This window comes from Arctopsyche grandis, chromosome 1, assembly GCF_051622035.1.
Source record: "Arctopsyche grandis isolate Sample6627 chromosome 1, ASM5162203v2, whole genome shotgun sequence".
Classification (NCBI taxonomy): Eukaryota; Metazoa; Arthropoda; class Insecta; order Trichoptera; family Hydropsychidae; genus Arctopsyche; species Arctopsyche grandis.
Window position 1 is genome coordinate 41958171 of NC_135355.1, and position 19121 is coordinate 41977291.

Here is a 19121-nt window from a genome sequence, read left to right on the forward strand (position 1 = left end):
AAACCAGACTGGTACAAGTGATATTTTTAAAAAAATCTGGTTTAAGTGCTAAAATAATAGTATATATGAAATGCTATTATTTTAGCACATAAACCAGCTTTTTTTAAAATGTCACTTATACCAGTCTGGTTTTCAGCCCGTCAATTATTAGTGATTTTTTTTAAATTCCTATAATTTCTTATATTTTTAATATATTTTCAATACTTACTGAAATCATTCAAGTTGGAGTCGGAGTTGGTAAATTTTGTAAATAAATTTGGTAAAATAATTAAAATTTGGTAAAATCTGACTCCACAGCCCTGTTATTTTGGATTAATGTTAACGGCTATAATTTTATTTAAAAACATAATAATTTTGAAAAATGTTGGATTGTACACAGAATAAATATTTAATGTATAATAATATTATAAAAAAAAAGCTAGTTTTATTTTATTGTTGATTAAATTGTTTTCTTAACACCTATTGATCAAATTAAAAAGCTACGTCACATGACTATCATTGCAGTAAAGCTTTTTCTATTTGACCATAGATGTCTCAAACTTTTATAAAAAATTTTCGAGAATTAATTACAAAATCAGGTGTCTCGGAACGTGCGGACAAGAAGGTAGGTGTTGTCGAACAGCTCGGCCAGGTAGGAGAATGGAATTTCGAATCGGCCGTGGGAAAGGAATGCGATCGCAGCACGTATCGGTCCAGAGGCGCCAACTTCAAACACAAACAATAAGCCCTTTTCGACCGCACCGAGACTTCATTCTCGACTCGAAAATACATACGTATGCGTAAGAAAGTGGATCACGCACGCGAATCAACCCTTTCGTGACCGTTTTCTTTCACCCGCTGTCTGATTCTAATCAATTTCTCGAGTCTCGACGAGGGTCACCATTCAGTATTCATGGTATTTGCCCGGACCCAGATTGCCAGCTGATTAATTCACCGTTTACATTTTTGTTTGAAACTTATCACCATGGAAACACGCCCTGCAACGTTACCAACCAGTAGTCAAAAACCTTTCGAATATACATATATATTATATTTACCTGCAGATATTTTTCCAACTTCTTTACATCTTGGAGGTGATCAACCCACATCTACATACATACATACATATATTATAATAAATGAAGGTGAGCATTCTGCAAACAAGTCTCCAGCTAATTGCATGCCATAGTTTGTCGTAGCTTATTTGTGTGATTTTAGATATTTATTTTTTCATTGTTTCTCCTTATGTGATAATTGTAATTTTATATCACCTTTCAATCGAACGCCTGTAAATTGTTTAATAAATATTTATATTGAAAATTTTGTCTAAAAAAAATAGATGCCAATAGAACCCCCAGCCCATATATTACACGCTACCATTAAGCCAGCAGTTTGCTTCATTGATCATTGGGTTCGGTCCGCCAAACTGCTGGTTAGATTTGGGGATATTTGTAACTCCAAATCGATCGTTTCTTATCAGAGTTTGCTAATTATATCTGAACATTGTTGAAACGGTTCCTCAAATTGGCAAATATCCTTTCCTGTTGTCACAAATCTTCTGTATTTATTGTTTGTATAATTTGTAAAAATTATGTAGAAAAATCTAAAATCCATAGATGTCTCAATGGATTAATTCTGAATGAATGAATTAATTAATTAAATGTTATTTCGTGTTCTTCAGCATTGTTTGTAATTAATTGTCCAGGAAGGCGCATTGGGGTCTTCCTGTCAAACCTTCCTGGTATATATCTATGTGAAAAATAAAAAGATAAAATATATGTACATGGTACATAGTCCCAAAAATCACCCCCTGGAGTGTTTTCGGGGATATTTTATCCTTACTTGACAGTGATCGATGTCGGTGAATCCCATATTTGAAGAAATTTAGGAGAAACTTGTCTTATCTCGGGCTTATAGATATGCATATACATACATATGTATGTGCGAGCTCCCAAAAATATGCACTCTGCACGTGCAACTACACCCGAATTCGGTTTGGGGAACCCACAATGTGAAGCGGTGAGCCAAAGGACGTAACGTCCCGTACCATTCAGTGTATTTTCGCCCTAAGAGTATTAATTTATTTATATTCTTTATAGAGCGCATTTAGATTTAATCATATTTTAAGAAATAAATAGCTCCATCATAAAAAATATTACATAATAAACATTATATAAAAGAAAATAAAATTGATTTGTGAAGGAATAAACAAAAAAAAAAAAAATTAAACGAGGCAATGTTTACTTGAATTATCACCACAGACGATAAAAAAATATATCAAATTGATATAATTGGTGGTAACGAATGTACAACGGAAAACAATTAGCATCTCGCCTGACACCTGAAAAGTCAACGAACACTAAAAAAAAACATAGATAAAGTAAAAAACAATCTTTAGAAGAAGACTGTATGTAGTTTTGAAACAAGAAAATGTTCGGCACGAATGCATAAATTGAGGCCACACACGCAAGTCAAGCCGAAATGTCTGGGGTTTAAAATTGATTACACCCATTAAAATATGGGTCGAAAAGTATCAGAAGCAACTACCCTTTTGCACGAAGAAAATCGCCATTTTATATTAATAAGCACTTAAATAAAAATTTCAAACAAAGAATTTGTCACGCAATGGTATGAGTAACTTCGACGCCTGTAAATTAGTCACAATTTTAATTCCACACTTATGTACATGGTACGTATACGAGTATGTACTTATCCCCAGGGATCGATCAAGCGCCGGGTGACCCAGTTGATTATAGACAATAAAATGTATAGGATGCAGTTAAATACTGCATCGGATGCACCCGTAAAGTTCGCTTGGGAAATGCACGAAAACGAATTCAAACTAAAAACGTGTGCCCTTTGACTTGGGCATCATTAGAAATTCTTTTTACATCAAAAAACCTTTCATAAAAACTACTTGAGGTCATACATACATATATAGAATGGGGAGCTTTTCCCCCACTAAATAATGATTCACGGAAAAACTGAAGAATTAGAAAACCAATCCTTATAAACATGGTAAAATAAAAAAAAACTGGTCAAATAAACGCATGAAAAAAAATATTTTTGACTATTAAAATTTGCTATAATAAGTATTTTAAAGCAATGATATATCACAATCAATAGGAAAAACATCTGACTATTGATTCCAATACTCATTTTGATCACAGCAATACTATATTTTGAGTTAAAGACAGCAAAAGCCAAAAAACTGTAAAAATTGCGCACTTTTTTAGACGGTCATATCTCGTAAACGAGAGCAAACCAACAAAAATCATTATCATATTCGAATTCAGTAGTTGAAACTTAATAAAAATTGATTAGTCTTCGCTCTGGTAACTCAAAAACGTGATTTTTCGTTGCTCAGTGTAATTATCGTAGTGAAACATAATAAGATACAAAATAAAATAAATTACAAAAAAAGTAAAATACAAATTAAATATCTGAGATAGTAACATATTAACTAAAAGAAAACGAAGTTAAAGAAATGTATTGGAAAAGAAGAATTTTTGTAAAAAGAAGAAATTACAAAAAATGAATTAAAATTTAAGAAAGACATCTAGTTATTAAATATATAAAGGTTTTATGAATTTACTACGTTGTTGGGAAAACTATTCCAAACTGAAACCACTCTGTTTCAAACCGATCGGAAGAATGTAGGAATATTGCCTGAACCATTAGCGAAGTGAAACATATATTATATAAAAGCATATTTTATATATATAGGTATATATGTAAAAGCCTTGTAATAATAACAATGAATGTTTAAAATAATTATATTATAAAAAAAAGTTTTTTAAAAACATACCTCTTCTATAATTTGTATATAAAATTATTATTTTGATTAAAAATACCAATAATTTTATTTTACTACCGTCATCTATGTTTAAAACTAAAAACTGGATAAACTTCAGGCACTTTTCAGAAATTCAAATTTCAAACGCGTCTAAAACGATATTTTTTCTCCATCGTAATATCGGAGGATACATTTACTTATATTGATGACCAAAATGAGCAATATGGCAAAGTATGAGAGGCAAATTTTTTCCTGAATTGTAATCGTAAGTGAAGTATAAAAGAGGTATGTAATAAAAATGTTTCGAATTATTGATACAATCAGTCAAAAAATGTTTAAAAAATGCATTTTATTATTCTGACGTCATCAACTGTTAACTGAATGTTAATAAACTCGACATAATTACTTACATGATGAACCATGACAGAATGATGAAGGTGGAATAAAACTGGAACAGAGATGCTAATTGCAATTTTACACGTGCTCTGCCTGGATTTAATATAACAATTTAAGTTTTTTATTCGACCAATGTCGCTTTTTAAATCACAGACAAATTTACTATCCAATAATGAGTAGTCGTACAAGTGAATCACAGTGACTTCATCGCAATTTTATTTGATACTTGACCTGTCACCATAAAAATTTAACCACAGAAAGCAGAGGTTCAATGCCACGTGTGTACTGTACAATTATGAATCTTTATTAAACATTTTTATGTAATTTAAAACATAAAAATTCCTCCACATTGTAAATATGTACATTTAGGACAGGTATGCAATAGTAATACCGTGTTGAATTATTATTCATTCAAAACTATTGCCGTTAAACGACACTGGTTACATGCGTTAAGGTGAAACTTTTAACCTGTGTGAATCGTAAACGATTTGTTAATGTTCAAATAAAGCCTGTTTGATTGCTGATTTTATAATATAATATAGATGGTCAATGTTTTTACATCTACCGACATTTATATGTCGGTAGATGTAAATTCGAACGGATTTTAAAATGAGGGAATGCCAAATATAGAATCAAATTATATACGTATGTAAATTTACATTTGTTGACATTCAAATCTGATTTGTTAAATCAAATCAAATAAATTTTGGAAAGGGTACTCTTCCAAATAGATAAAATTGATTGTAATTGAAGGAATAATGTGTTGTTTATTTGTATGTAGATTCAAATTTAGGAAGGAATTAGATATGTATTTTTCCACTTCGTATCTGCAATATATGTTTATGTATTTTAAATGAAATATACTTAAAAGTGTACTATTACTAATGCCCACTAAAATGATTAGAAAGATTTAAAATTAAAATAAGGATTCAATTAATATTCGTAGAATCCTAATTTTGAATGAATCAATATCTTATTTGAATAAAATCGTCAAATTAAGGTCGAATTGGATTCGTTTTCATTCGTATCTGTTGTATTTATGTACTTGAAAACTAAACGGTGTTTTGAAAAGGGTATTCTTTCTGTTTCCTTCTAAATATACAATAAATCAATTACGAATGATTTGGATTAAATTTGAATTGTAAAATATTTACAAATTTTATACTCTAATATTTTTCAAATATTTTTACCTGAACCGGAAGTAGTACTTTTACTCTGGAGAATCGTGGGTTTTTATGTTCTTCTCAGAAACCGTTTGGTTTATTGAACTGAAATTTTAACATAAAGTGGGGTATGCAAGTGCCTCAATTTTTACGTTTTTCGTAATAACTATGTATGTGGTTTTCAAAGCTATACACCCTATATTTCTTGTATTCCTAGAATGAACTACATACAAGAAATTTATTTTAAAAGATTTTGTATGATTTAGAAAAAGGGTACATCTTTTATACATTTCTACTTCTTTTATACATTTCTACGTTCCAAAGTATGATTTAAAGGCGGTAGCGATAAGTCATGTATTTGTCTGTTCGCTTGCATATTCTTGTTGATCGATGCTATTGTTTTCTATTGATAAGCTATTGTTTTCGTCGCTTTTGTCACGCAGTCGCTTGTTGGCCTTACCTACATATGTGCGTTTGCATGTCGATGCTTGTCGTTATTAATACAAAAATAGTCAAAAACATATAGGACTATAATTTTTTTTATGTTGATGTATAAAATGATTATTAATATATATATTGAACCCATTTGTATTGAGAAAAGCTGTATTTTGATTAATGAATACTGGGGCCTTACTCAACCCCGGTTAGGGACACTGGTTCGATCCCGAAGCTCCGTCCTTCAAAGGTTAATTATCGAATTTTGCTTTGTGACCTTCTTATATTCCTCAAATACATATGTATATAGAGTCATGGGTTGCTTGCTACAACCCATATCCGATATCTAATTATAATAACGAGCGATTGAACTACGCTATAATATTGTAGAACAAACGTTTGATTTTACATTTCAGTGAATAGGTTCATTATATGTTGAATTTTGCCGTACATTTTGCTAGAATTTTCTTTGTTTCCCGGAAGTAGTCGTCAAAAGTTCGCGTGCGCACGAACACTTCATGGCAAAACACACGCCACACAACTTGAATACTGGAGTAGTTATTCAAAAATCGAAGCACGTATCCAAATGGCTATAAATAAATAGTTCAAAATTTTCCAAACGGATTGAATTCTTTGAAGCTGCGTCGTGTCGAGATCTCCATGCGTTCGACCATTAGAAGGATTGACGCAATTGAGAAGATGTACGTTTTGTTGTCCAATTTGTAGCCAATTCAACGAAGAGCTCGTCTTCAATGGGTGGTGAATGGAGGAGCCGGGATTAAAAATAGCCAACGGGATCTATGTATAGTGAAACGACATTTTTAAATTGTACGTAGATTTATGCATGTTTAATGTTAGACTCTTCATCATCTCCATGTATCTCCATGTACATAAAATATCATATTTAATAATATAATATACCTAATATACCTACTATACAATAAATTTACAACAACGATACAATTCACATCGAGATGATGCCACATTTAAATCAAACATATATAATAAATTATTGACACTTTTCAGATTGGAATGCATCGTATACATATACACATGTATCTATGATATAATTATCTATTGGTGACTCTTTAACAATTAAACTATTCAATTCTGTGTGCGATGATTCAACACAGATGACACAACTATGTGTATTTTTTTATGTACAAATTATATATAATAGGATGAATTTAGACAATTTTGATGTATAAAAAAAAGTATACAATTTTACGTTAATTCTTGGATAGGTAGTAACTTATAATTATCCGAAAAGGCACACTTTCGGCTAATTTTTTTTTACTATATGAGTAGTACAAGGTAAGTTAAGCTTTTCCATTGCATTCTAGTGCAACAATGCTGTCATCCAGTGGGTTTCCGGGAACCCTTATTTTAAAATATAACGATAGGATATGAATTTTGTTCATTTTCACTATCCATATTTCAATAACAACTATTTCAATTCAGCCTCACTGGCCATTTGTGATAAATTGAACCTGATGAAAGTTGCTATGAATATTTAGATATGATTCGATTTATAAATCTATAATTTATTTTGCTTTTCAACTAATTTCAGATCTTCGAATTCTCATCAACAGTTTAAAGACTTTTGGAATGTAAGCTTAAAGTAATGCAATAAATAAAATGTAATTTTTTTTCTGAATTTATAAATATAATTTTTTTTTTGTAAATATATTCAAAAGTATATATTACTAGTATAATTGCCCAGCATTGCTCGGACGGTAAAAAATATTTAAAAAAACTTATCTTTGAACCTCTTCTAAAACTGTCTACAGTACAATATAGTATAGGTTTTTCATTAGATCTTTATATCATTAGATAGTATAGGTTTTTCATTCCAAATTGACCCTTATTCATTTCAAATTGACCTTTATTCATTTCGAATTGATCTTTTTTCATTTCAAATTGACCCTCATTCATTTCAAATTAACCCTTTTTCATTTCAAATTAAACCAAACTTTTAGATCAATTTTAATTGAAAAAGGTTTAATTTCAAATGAAAAAGGTTCAATTTTAAATGAAAAAGGATCAATTTGGAATGAAAAACCTGTATACCAAATTTGGTGGTTTCAAGTAAATAATGATAGTTACTATGTAGGGTGACCGGAAAAATGCACTCGAGATAGTTGCACTCTCGAGACATCTTAACATTCAAAGATGCTCAACGAGAATTAACGCAATAGAATCTCATAAGAAGCATTTGTATGTTATCGTAAGTTTTTTTTGAGCGTCATTAAAAATTAGGACTTCTCGAAACTGCGCTACCATTCAGTGCAATTTAGTGCATCTTTCCGGGAACCACTATGTAGGTACAGCAGATCTTATAGAGAAAACCCGTCGTTACGGAAATTGGATGACACCACTGAGTGTGCATTTTGAATATTTAAGCTAGCACCGAGTCTAACTATGTAAAATAAATCCTAAAGGAAGTAAAATTTGACTATAATTTTCAACAACGGAAAATTGCACATTTAAACCATCACAGTATTGCCTATCAGGCATTCGGCCTGATTTCCACTCTCCAACAGTTCAGAATATCCCGATTCAACACTGCAAGCACTATCACTATCTCCTCTGTCGGTCTCGCCTTCGTACTTAAAGTCTTGGGTTTTGGAGGTCTCGATGGAGGAATGCACCGCGCTGTCGACGTCGCTGATGTTTTCGCTGATGGCATCATCAGGAGGGAAGGTGGAGCACCTCATATAGGCTGCTTTAGCACTGGTGAGGTACGTTGGGTACTTCTCGCCCAGGGGGACTAGACTCACTTCGTCGCCACAACTAGGAGGACCAGTCTCCCCAGATGACGAATAGCAAGCACTGTCGCTCGGACTGGAACTGGTAACCTCACCTGCGTGGGAGTCCATTCCGCTGAATTTTTTGCTGCAATTGCTCATAGCCGATGACCTCATCGAGCTGTTCCTCTCCCTCAGGAACAACTGCTCGAAACTTTGCACTCTTTCAAGAACGCTCACTTTCTCCACATTCTCTTGGCCGTTGACCGTGCACGGAAGAGAAGTCATCTCAATGTCTGAAGAAGTCACAGTGCTGGCAGTTTCGCAACCACTCGATATAGACCCTTCGTCGCTGTCCAATATGAGATAATTTGCTTGGTTGCACAACTGTTCCAAAATCGACTTTCCGCTGTCTTTCTGTGCAGCGTCGCTCTTTTGATAATCGGTTTCACAATAGAAGACCTCGTTATCTTCGTCGGTAGTAGCAGGTAGACCTTGCTCACTGCTTTCCGACAAGTTCGAGAACGTAAACGAAACGTGATTGGTCAGACTTGGCGATCTCTTAGTAGGCGGATCCAGTGGTTCGTCGTTCGCATTGTCGAAATCGCAAATAACAGATGCTTCGTGATTGCAATCGGAACTGTCAGAGTACTCCTGGTTGCTTTCAGATATGTCTATGTCGTAACTTTGGTACCTAAGCAGATTGGTTTCATCCATTTGACTTTTGGTCTCGGGTAAGCTTATCTTTCTGAAGTGGTCACATTTCCGCCTGCCCAGCGTGTAAGACGGGAATATATCGTCGACTTTGCAACACATCTTAGTCGTTGAATCTTTGGTCCAGGTGTTTTTGTTGTTGATCGCATTATTAGCGGCAGTCTCTTCTTCTTCGTCCTCTTCGGAGACCATCTCCTCGATAGCCGTCAGTTTGGGTGCTGATTTGGATCGCTCCAGAGGCGGTTTGTAGTTATTACCACCGACGCTCAGAAGAATCTTCCTTCTGGGCATGCTCGGATTTTCATATATACAATTGGCTAAGCTCAAGCGTGCGTTTTGGCGAGCAATCTTATCCTTTTTGAACTCGAGCAACGCTTGGTGGATTTTGTTCTGGAGGTCGGTGGTTATTCTCTTGGATACGGACTCTTTAGTGCAGAGGACAGCATGACAACGCAATTCGTGCTTCAGCTTTCTGCCCTCGTGTCTGTAGACCCAGCAGAATATTTTCGGAAACTCTGGTGGGGTGGTACAGAAGGTGATGCGATGAGCCCAGTACTCGGTGAGGCCGTGCTCCTTTGTGACTCCTTTCAGACCAGAATTGGTGATGGACAGCTTCATGACGACATCAGGTTTTGAGGATTGGTTGTAGTTTCTCCAAAGAGTCGACAGAGGCTTGTCCACGCAACCTTCACCTGCAACAAAAAAATTAAACGACTTTTAGAAAGAAAGGAGTTGCACATTTCAATCATTTAGCTAGAATTTGCTAATTCATCACTTTCTATCTGTCCGCATACATTTCACTTGTGCCGACACAAAAAATATGTAACTAACGACGTTAAGTAACTGGACTGAAATGAGAATATGGGTGTATATCTAAACTGTTATCTAAGCATATGTACATATGTGGCGGCTATTTCCTGTACGTTGCGATAAAGCAAAAATTGAGAAAACTTTAAATAATGCAATGTTACGCTTATACAATTGTCGTCTACACCAAAACATTCAAAACAAACACAAAAGAGATTGTAAATCAAACTAAAGCATTATCATACAAATAGAAGCAACCTTTGCGAGCGTTTGAAAAAGAGCAATTAGCAATTCGTCACTCAAATAAAGTAAAGGCTACTTTTAAAAAAACCATTACGTTTACGAAAACAAAAAGTTTTTTTGTGAAAATCATAGTGCGAAGATCAAAGGTTTGCTCCATGTCCCAGTAAAATAAGCCAATTAGTTAGTAATTCTACAAAATGTAACTAACGAACTATCATTATCATTATAAATATTGCATAGAGATAAAAAAATCATTATATGTACATTCGTAATGGATCAATCAATATTATATAATATATACAAATTGTTGCAACACTGTTTTGCTTTAGTGATACTTGGAATATTGAAAAGGCACTTTATTACATAAAAGAGGAACACTTAATAAGGAGTCGTGATCGAGAGGTACCCAAAAGATTGATGAAAATACGAAAGACAATGAAAATTGGCAATTTTGTAAAAAAAAAATGTAGCATCGACATTTCATGCAATCAGCTTTTAATATCTTACATGTACTAGAACTGTTTTTTAATTACAAAACCATATATTAAAAACTTTTATTGTTATACAGCCAGCAGCGTGGCTCAGTGGTTGCATCGATACTAAGCACCGAGAGATCCCGTGAGCTGACCTCGAGCATTTATACAATTCGAATTCATACAAACGTCATCTACAGTGACATATATGGAGAAAGCATTTTATTATACAAATCGCCGAACCTCAAGAAGCTGAATAATTTGAGATTTGCAAGAGATATTGGAAAGGAGGTGCTAATTTACAAGAAGCGTTTCAATGAAAAACAGAAAAATTGGCAAACTCTCATCGACCTGGAGTCACAAATCAAGATCTGGCCAACAGCTACTAGTGGGAATTGAACTGTGACCACTCTGCTTGAAAGCATAATAGGTTAACCACTAATCCACGCTGCATATGTACATATGTATATTGACTTTTGTCATAAATTTTGAATTATTTTTTTTTTATTTTTTTTATTTATTTATTCATATACATATATTTACAGGATATAATGTTTATTTCAAAGTTGGACATGTATTCCTTATCAGATAAGAGTAGATCTTGTGCCTGATAAGGGAGCTACGATTCTATTATAAATTCTTCAAATCTATTATAATATTTTTTATATAAAAATTACATTAAAATTTTTCAGTGCAAGTTTTTTTTGAAGAAGTGTTTAATTTTTTTTACTTGTTCTGTTTGGTTAACAATACAATAAAAGTAGTCTTTCCAGAAGTTCTTTATATGATTGAATATAAAAGCTTGGGGTGTATATATTACATATTACATAGCCAGCAGTATGGCTCGTTGGTTGCGTTTATGTTTAGCACCGAGAGGTTATCGGGTCCGATCCCGTGCTTATGTTTAATGCTGCTGGTCAAACTTGGATGTTTGTGACTCCAAGTCGATCGTTTCCAATCAGAGTTTGCCCATTTATCTGATTTCATTAGACTAAAGCACCACTATCGACAGAATTTATCAGCTCTGCTAACACCTATCGACATCGAGTGTAGTAATAACCAAACGGTATCAATTACACCATTTCACCGCGACAAAAAGTTTAAAATAAGCGGTTCACCACCTTTTCGCAATTCGTCACACAATAAAATAGGCCGTCACGCGTCACGGCCGTCGACAGATTCAATTACAGACTATTCAGTTTCAAGTTCACTGACAACACGCAGATTAAAACCGAGAAAGAAATGAACATGAGACTATTCCCATGAAGAAGTGCGCAAGTTTCAGAAACGCCATGAGAAGAAGTGGCATTGTCTGCAATCGGCCCATGACCCAGACCACCGAGCCGATAATTCAGATGGGAGGAGAGCAGAGAGAGAGAGAGAGAGAGAGAGAGAGAGAGAGAGAGAGAAAAAACAAAAACAATAACAAAGCACATGTGATAGATTTGGCAATGACCAAAACAATCAGCAACAAACGAGTGCCCCCGCAATGAGCAAATTGTACGTGGTAGTAGTAATAGACGGGAGTACTACTACGTGACTCCGGGTGCGAAAATATGCGTAGTTGCAATCAACGAACGCCGCTTTTTATTTTCAATTCCAGGAAGTGCATCATCAGAATTGACAAAATTCTCCGATGACTGTTCGATGAGATTACCAATTCCCGGCGAGCACACGTCCGTAATCAGATACGAGACTACTTCCCCATCACGTCGCCATTTGCCATTATATAATGCAAAAGAGAGCACGTTCGGAATTCCACACAACATTCATTCGAACATGCAACTTGATAATCCTGGCAAAAATACAAGACAAAGATAGAACCTGTCGCTTTGTCGTATATGACTCAAAGCAGCATCTGATCTGAAGATCAGCTGCATGTTCGAGTTCGATGATTTGCTATGAACAGTGGTTGAAGTTAAACATTTATTAAATGGGTTTGTTTGTGTAAACAAATCTTTAGCATTCTTGTTGAATTCGAGCGAATGAAACTATGTCGCATGATATATGGAACTTACAGAAGTATAAACTGCACTGAACAGTGGCGCAGTTTCGAGAAATCATTTGAATGATGATTTTTTTAATAATTTAATTAACCCCCCCCCCCCTAAATGCTCTTATGGAGCTTGTATATATGGTTATGTATGATGTAATTGTTTATTGTTTAGTCTTATCAATGTGTTATTATGCTCAGGCGACGCCAGGTAGCTACTAGTATACATAATATAATATATGAGTAGACGATTCAATACTGACAAGTTGTAAACAATCAATTCAATACTGACAAGTTGTAAACAAAACAATCGTTATATTATAACTAAAATACGTACAGCATGAAAGGATATTGATTCATGTGTGTATATTGAAATAGATTTGTTTTCATTTTATTGATAATGACGGATAGATTTGTCGGATGAAAAAAACTTAGAGTTAATTGTTAATAAAAAAAAAAGTATTGTCCAGTTTTCTTAGTAATATTGTAGAATCTAGTTGTCAAGAGACATATGCGATACATTAAAAAAAATAGATTCGTTGGAAGATTTAAAACATTGTTTACTCGGCGGAGCGCCACATCGAGCTAATCACATGTACAAGATGGCAACTAAACTATTCTTCAAGTCATGCATGCCAACCTAAATATTCATACATGCATTCTTCTAGGCTAGAAAACTCAATCCCACAATATTTTGAGTCATTGCAAATATGATGACCCAGCCGATTGTATTGCATTTTTAACTCGTTTTTCATCGCTGAGAAGCAACTACTACAAACAAATCTCTATAAACACTATCTGCAGACAAATCCATCGGTGATAAAACGACAATTTGTGAGCAAAACAGACGAATTGTCGCCTATCATTATCAAATCCAGTTTCATCGCGGTTGGAATAACATGAAATCAACATCTCCACTTGCACTGTGTCTATTTTCATACCTAATCATGGCAAAAGGCAATTTGGGTCAGCATTAACTGGGATTATAAACAGTCGCGTTTGTAGGACAGGAAGGAGAACGACATCATCAACAATCAAAAACAAGAACGCAACACAAAAATTGGTACGTACTACATATTCCAATCAAATCATAATCGGCACAGAACGAAACAGACATACATTTTTTCTTATAATCATCATAATACAGACTAATTACTATTGCATATCTCCGTTCCACGATCGGAAAACACATCCATCTCTCGATGCACTTCCTACGATTGCATCCGCGCGAATCGACACGCAATTTGCACCGCACATACAGGGTGGGCCTAATATCAGAGTAGGGTTTGGAAGTCAATAGCATAGTCATCAGTGAACATGTGAGTATTTTATAGCCTTGTTAAGTAAACAAAGCCACCTTCGCGACCGGGAGGGTTCCAGTCTAGGATCGATTGAATCTTCTTTCCGAAGCTGGAAGCTTTCCGTTTTATCAAAATCATTATTAGAGTGGGGAGGAAGCCCCTCAACTAATTAGTGAAGAGTAGGGGTAACAAAAAACCACCCGAAAGAAAAAGCCGGTTTTCGTTTTTTTTACAAAAAAAAAGCTTTCACCGGTTTCAGAAAATTAAGATTTTTTTTAAGTTTTAAATTTCTATATCGAAAATTGTAAATATAGATATCATATTATGCAAAAAATAGTTGCTTATAAATTAAATTCAGTTGTAAACATTATGAACTTTTATAAGATTATTACTACATATATATATTATTATTACAAATATTAGAAATAATAAAATTTGTATTACATATCACAGCTGTAAAAACGTAGATCCTGAATACGCATAATTAAATGATTTACATAAGCTACTATCAAGAATATATTAAAAAATAATGTCTTACCTCGTAGAAAAACTGTAATCGTGGAATCGTGAATAAGAACACTGCTGAGATGAATTTGTATTCAAAAACGTAATGAAGTATGAAATATTTCCATTTTTCAAATTTATTTTACACATCTGTTTTAGCATAAACAGCAACGAATTCTTAACAACGTTTTCTATACTTTTATACCTGAACACGCAAAAACTACAAATAATTATTTAAAACCCAATTAGCCGACATTCTGAAAGGCCTTGCGTAGGTTATTTCAATAATATTTTATGACCTGGTCCATTACTAAATCTCAAAGCCACCGCTAAGAGCTGTACCTTTTTTTGTTGTTCAAAGAAATATACGCCTATTCCCGAGGAAAGTTTGGATATACATACACTATTTTGGATATATTGATCTTTCATAAATATTTGAAATTCATAATTAATGAAAACCTTAAAAAGCCGGTTGATCGAGCCAAAAAAGCCGGTTTTCGGTTTTTTGAAAAATGGTCAAAAAGCCGGCTTTTTGGTTTCGGTTTAAACCGGCTTGGAAGCCCTAAGCGAAGAGTCTTGACGAGTCATTGTCGTTGTTGACTCTTCAAACCCTACTCTCTGTTATTTGGTCCAACCTGTATATATCAAGGCATTGCTAAGAGCTGAAATGGTACTAATGTTCCAAAAGTAGTATATTGTAATATTATGTGAAGACCTTGATACTGAGGTAATAAAACGGTCGTTTCGTTTTAAAAATAGTCGAATCGTAAAAATAGTAGTCTGTGCGATCGGCGCGAAGTGCACGTTCAATCTAGCGGCGATTTCCTGGAAGTTCAAGGAAAATCGCAATGATTGAATAAAGGAAAAAATGAACTATTCAAGGATGTTGCGGATTATTATCGGTGACTATCAATTAACTGCGCTTCTAATACAGGAAGAGGAATTTGTCGATATTTAAAAAAAAAAACCGGTATTGTGTCGCTCAAGAAGTGCAATACAATAAAACGATAATATGGTATGTAAATAAGAGAGTCGAGAGATAAACATGGCAAGAGTTCTAAACCTTTTGTATACAACGTATTCGTAGATTAAGTATTGTTTTTGTGAGATTTCTACTTTATAGCTTTTGAATAATGTATAGAACTCAGTATCAATCCCGAATCATGTTTTTATTTTATTTTATGTTTTATTACGTTTTATACCAGGAAGTCCTTACAGATAAACCCCAATGCGCCTTCCCGGCCAATTACAAACAATACAGCATTTTTATTATACAAGTCGCTGAATTACGAGACACTGAAAATTCGCAAATTAACGAGATATCTATGAATTGTACATACATTTTATTTTACATTAATCATACTCAAATAGTGGTGACATAGTACGTAGGAAGGTTTTTAGCCAATTTTTAATCGGGAACCGTTTCAACAATGAAATCAGAGAAAATTGGCAAACTCTGAAAGGAAACGACCAACCTGAAGTAACAAATATACAGGTCTGACCAGCAGCACTACTGATATACCCAGAAAAATTATTTTCAATCGAGGTCAGCTCATAGGATCGAACCCGAGGCCTCTCAGTGTGCAGAAGCTTAACGACCAAGCTATGCTGCTGGCTAGTGGTAGCTAATGGTTTATAGAAACCATTCAGTGTATGAAAAAAATCTTCATTTGTTTTTTTAATAAATTTACACAAACGTCTTTGACCGATCCAGCCAATCGGTAACGACTTTGCCCACAGCTAAACAGAAACGTATCATAAAATATCTGTCGTAGTATCTCTAGCTACGGAAAATTCTGTACGCAGAGATTTATCGATATACTTATATATTTATGTATGTATATGCCGACAAATATCTCCATGAGAGAGTTCACTTATAATGTGGGATTTAGTTTTCTAGAAGAATGCATGGTTGGCATGCATGCTTTGAAGAACAGTTGAGTTGTCATCTTGTACATGTGACGCTTAGCGAACGATAAGTTCGTTGTGGCTCTCCGAGTAATAAACAATGTCATCCAACGAGTCTCATTTTACTCTACATTATGTCTCTCCTAACAACAAGATCCTTAAATTGCTAGAATAAAACTTCTAAAACTATCACATGCTAAAGTATTATGTAGACTTTCGATGGCATCCTCTCTAGCTTACTACATGTCCACTTGAATATGTATTGTTTATATATAACTAGCTGTATTACCCGGCTTCGCTCGGTATTTGTAATATAAACCGTTTAAACAAGACTAATCTAATAGTAAACATTTTATTAAATTTATTTGAATAGTTTTATTTTATATAAATTTGAATACTCATTTGTTTTTTTTATTAAATTGACTGTCACGAACAAACAAACATATATAGTAAGTCTCTTATAAAAATTATATGTACACCCCCGGCGTCTGCGCCCCTAGGGCTCCGCCCTCGGCGCTCCCTAGGGCTCCACCCCCGACGTCTGCACCCTCTAGGGCTTCGCCCTCAGCGCCTACGCCCCCGGAAACTTCAAATCCTTTGAATCGGAAAAAAGCGAATTATTTGTTCGATGACGTCACGGATTTCTACGAACGAAGGATGCATACATACATACATATATACAAAGTCTCTTTCCAAATTATATATTAAATATGTATTTTTTAGCTTATTACAATAACAATTTATACACTAATTACAAATCGCTCCGACTTATAATTTCAATGAGGTCAAAACACGAGCCTGCATTATGTTAACAGTTATCTAATCTTTCAGGACGTCGACCCTTCAAACCGTTAAAATGAAGCATTTCAACATAAAAATGCTAATTTTATACGAAAAAAACTATTTTTCTTACACGTACTCGTACGTATCGATAAATGCAACTAAGGTTAGATCTAAACGCTCCTCTGAATAATTCATCAGTTCATATTAATTAGCAAAACAAAAACAAAAAATCAAGGCCATCAATAGAACATCACTTGCACGTACAATTTCAAAATATTTAATTGTTTGCAAAACGAGTTTGAATTGCAGTACAATTAGGCGACAGGTGATTTTCCATTACATTTCAAGCATCGTGTGTATGTATAAGAGATATAACTCAATCAATCGAATGAATTTATGTTATAGTGCTTTTATATGTGGATCGAAAGAATTAAAGATAAGCGGAACGTGACAATGGAAACGTTGGGCTCGGAAAATGGAGGGTTTTAATTCAAGTAATTGAAGCACCTCGTCGTCACCTCGGCCTCATGTCATTCATGGTACGAGTACACATCATCATGATGTCATGCGTGGCGTTCGACACGAATATGTGTACACTTAGGACAAAGAAAGGCAAGTAGATGAAGAGGAGGAGGAGGAGGTTTGACCAGATTGAGATGAGGCCGTTTGCCTAGATAGCCAACAGCATCTTGACTTGCATAATCAAGTCGCCTAGTTCCCAACTGCGATTAGTCCAATGGCATATTAACTCATCTGCCAAAAGGTGAGCAAATTTTAAATAAGGTTCAGTCTTAGCTTTAGCTCATAGATTGTACGGATATAAATAATATAAGTTTGTAAATCAAATAGACGAGAGAGCAAACAGAAATACAAAAAAAAAATATTATTTGCATCAATTTTCTAGTTTGTTTTTTTTTATGTAATATTCCATTGTATGCTTGTACGATCCAAACGATACTAATAAGATAAAATGATCTTGAAATTATAACGTAGGAATTCCGGTTTGTGGGGAATAACGTTTATAGGGAATGCCGGGGCTGTTCGGACTACTGCATGTCTGATCGCTTGGCTACCTGCCTTTAAAAAAGAGGGACACGATGTAACTGGACATTTAGCCAGCAGTATGGCTTAATGGTAGCGTGTATGTTTAGCACCAAGTGATCAGCGGGTTCGATCCGCCATACTGCTGGTTAGATTTGGGGGTATTCGATCGTTTCTTATCAGAGTTTTCCAATTTTATCTGATCATTGTTGAAACGGTTCCTCAAAATTGGCAAAAAATCTTCTGTATTTATTGTGTGTATAATTTGAAAAAAATATGTACAAAATCTAAATCCATAGATGTCTCAATGGATTAATTCCGTAATTAATTGTTATTTCATGTTCTTCAACTTCAGGAAATACAGTGATTTATGTAATAATAAAATGCTGCATTGTTTGTAATTAATTTTCCAGGAAGGCGCATGGGGTCTTCCTGTCAAGCCTTCTTGGTATATATGTATATATGTAAAAATAAAAATAAATTCTGGAGTGATCATTAGGATCCCTGAACCAACCCTATGATCTTAATACTTTTTATTTTATTTATTTATTAAAAAAAAATCAATACCACAGAGACTTGACAGGTAACCCCAAAGCGTCACCATGGTTATTATAAAATATAAGTATACAAAAAACAAAAATCATTTAAAAAATTAAAAAATAAAAAGCAAGTAAGAAATGTGTATAGTAAAAAACAAATAAATAAGAATGATAATTATATCGTGCTATGTAGGATGTGTTCGACCAACTCAACCTAACTGGCATTGAAGAGGTCCAAAGAATGTGCCAGTAAGTTAGGGAGTCGAACAGCTCTCAAGAGGGGGGAGTTCATGAGCACG

At 34.2% G+C, this 19121-nt stretch overlaps 1 protein-coding gene across 1 annotated transcript in view; it reads right to left on the reverse strand.

Annotated features, from left to right (window-relative positions):
• Nucleotides 1–6592: 6592 nt before the first annotated feature.
• LOC143915609 (uncharacterized) overlaps nt 6593–19121 on the reverse strand; it is an 86742-nt gene continuing 74213 nt past the window's right edge. The window contains exon 3 of the mRNA XM_077436322.1: nt 6593–9922. Coding sequence (XP_077292448.1) covers nt 8256–9922 — 1667 coding nt within the window. The 3' untranslated portion in view covers nt 6593–8255. The remainder of the gene's footprint in view (nt 9923–19121) is intronic.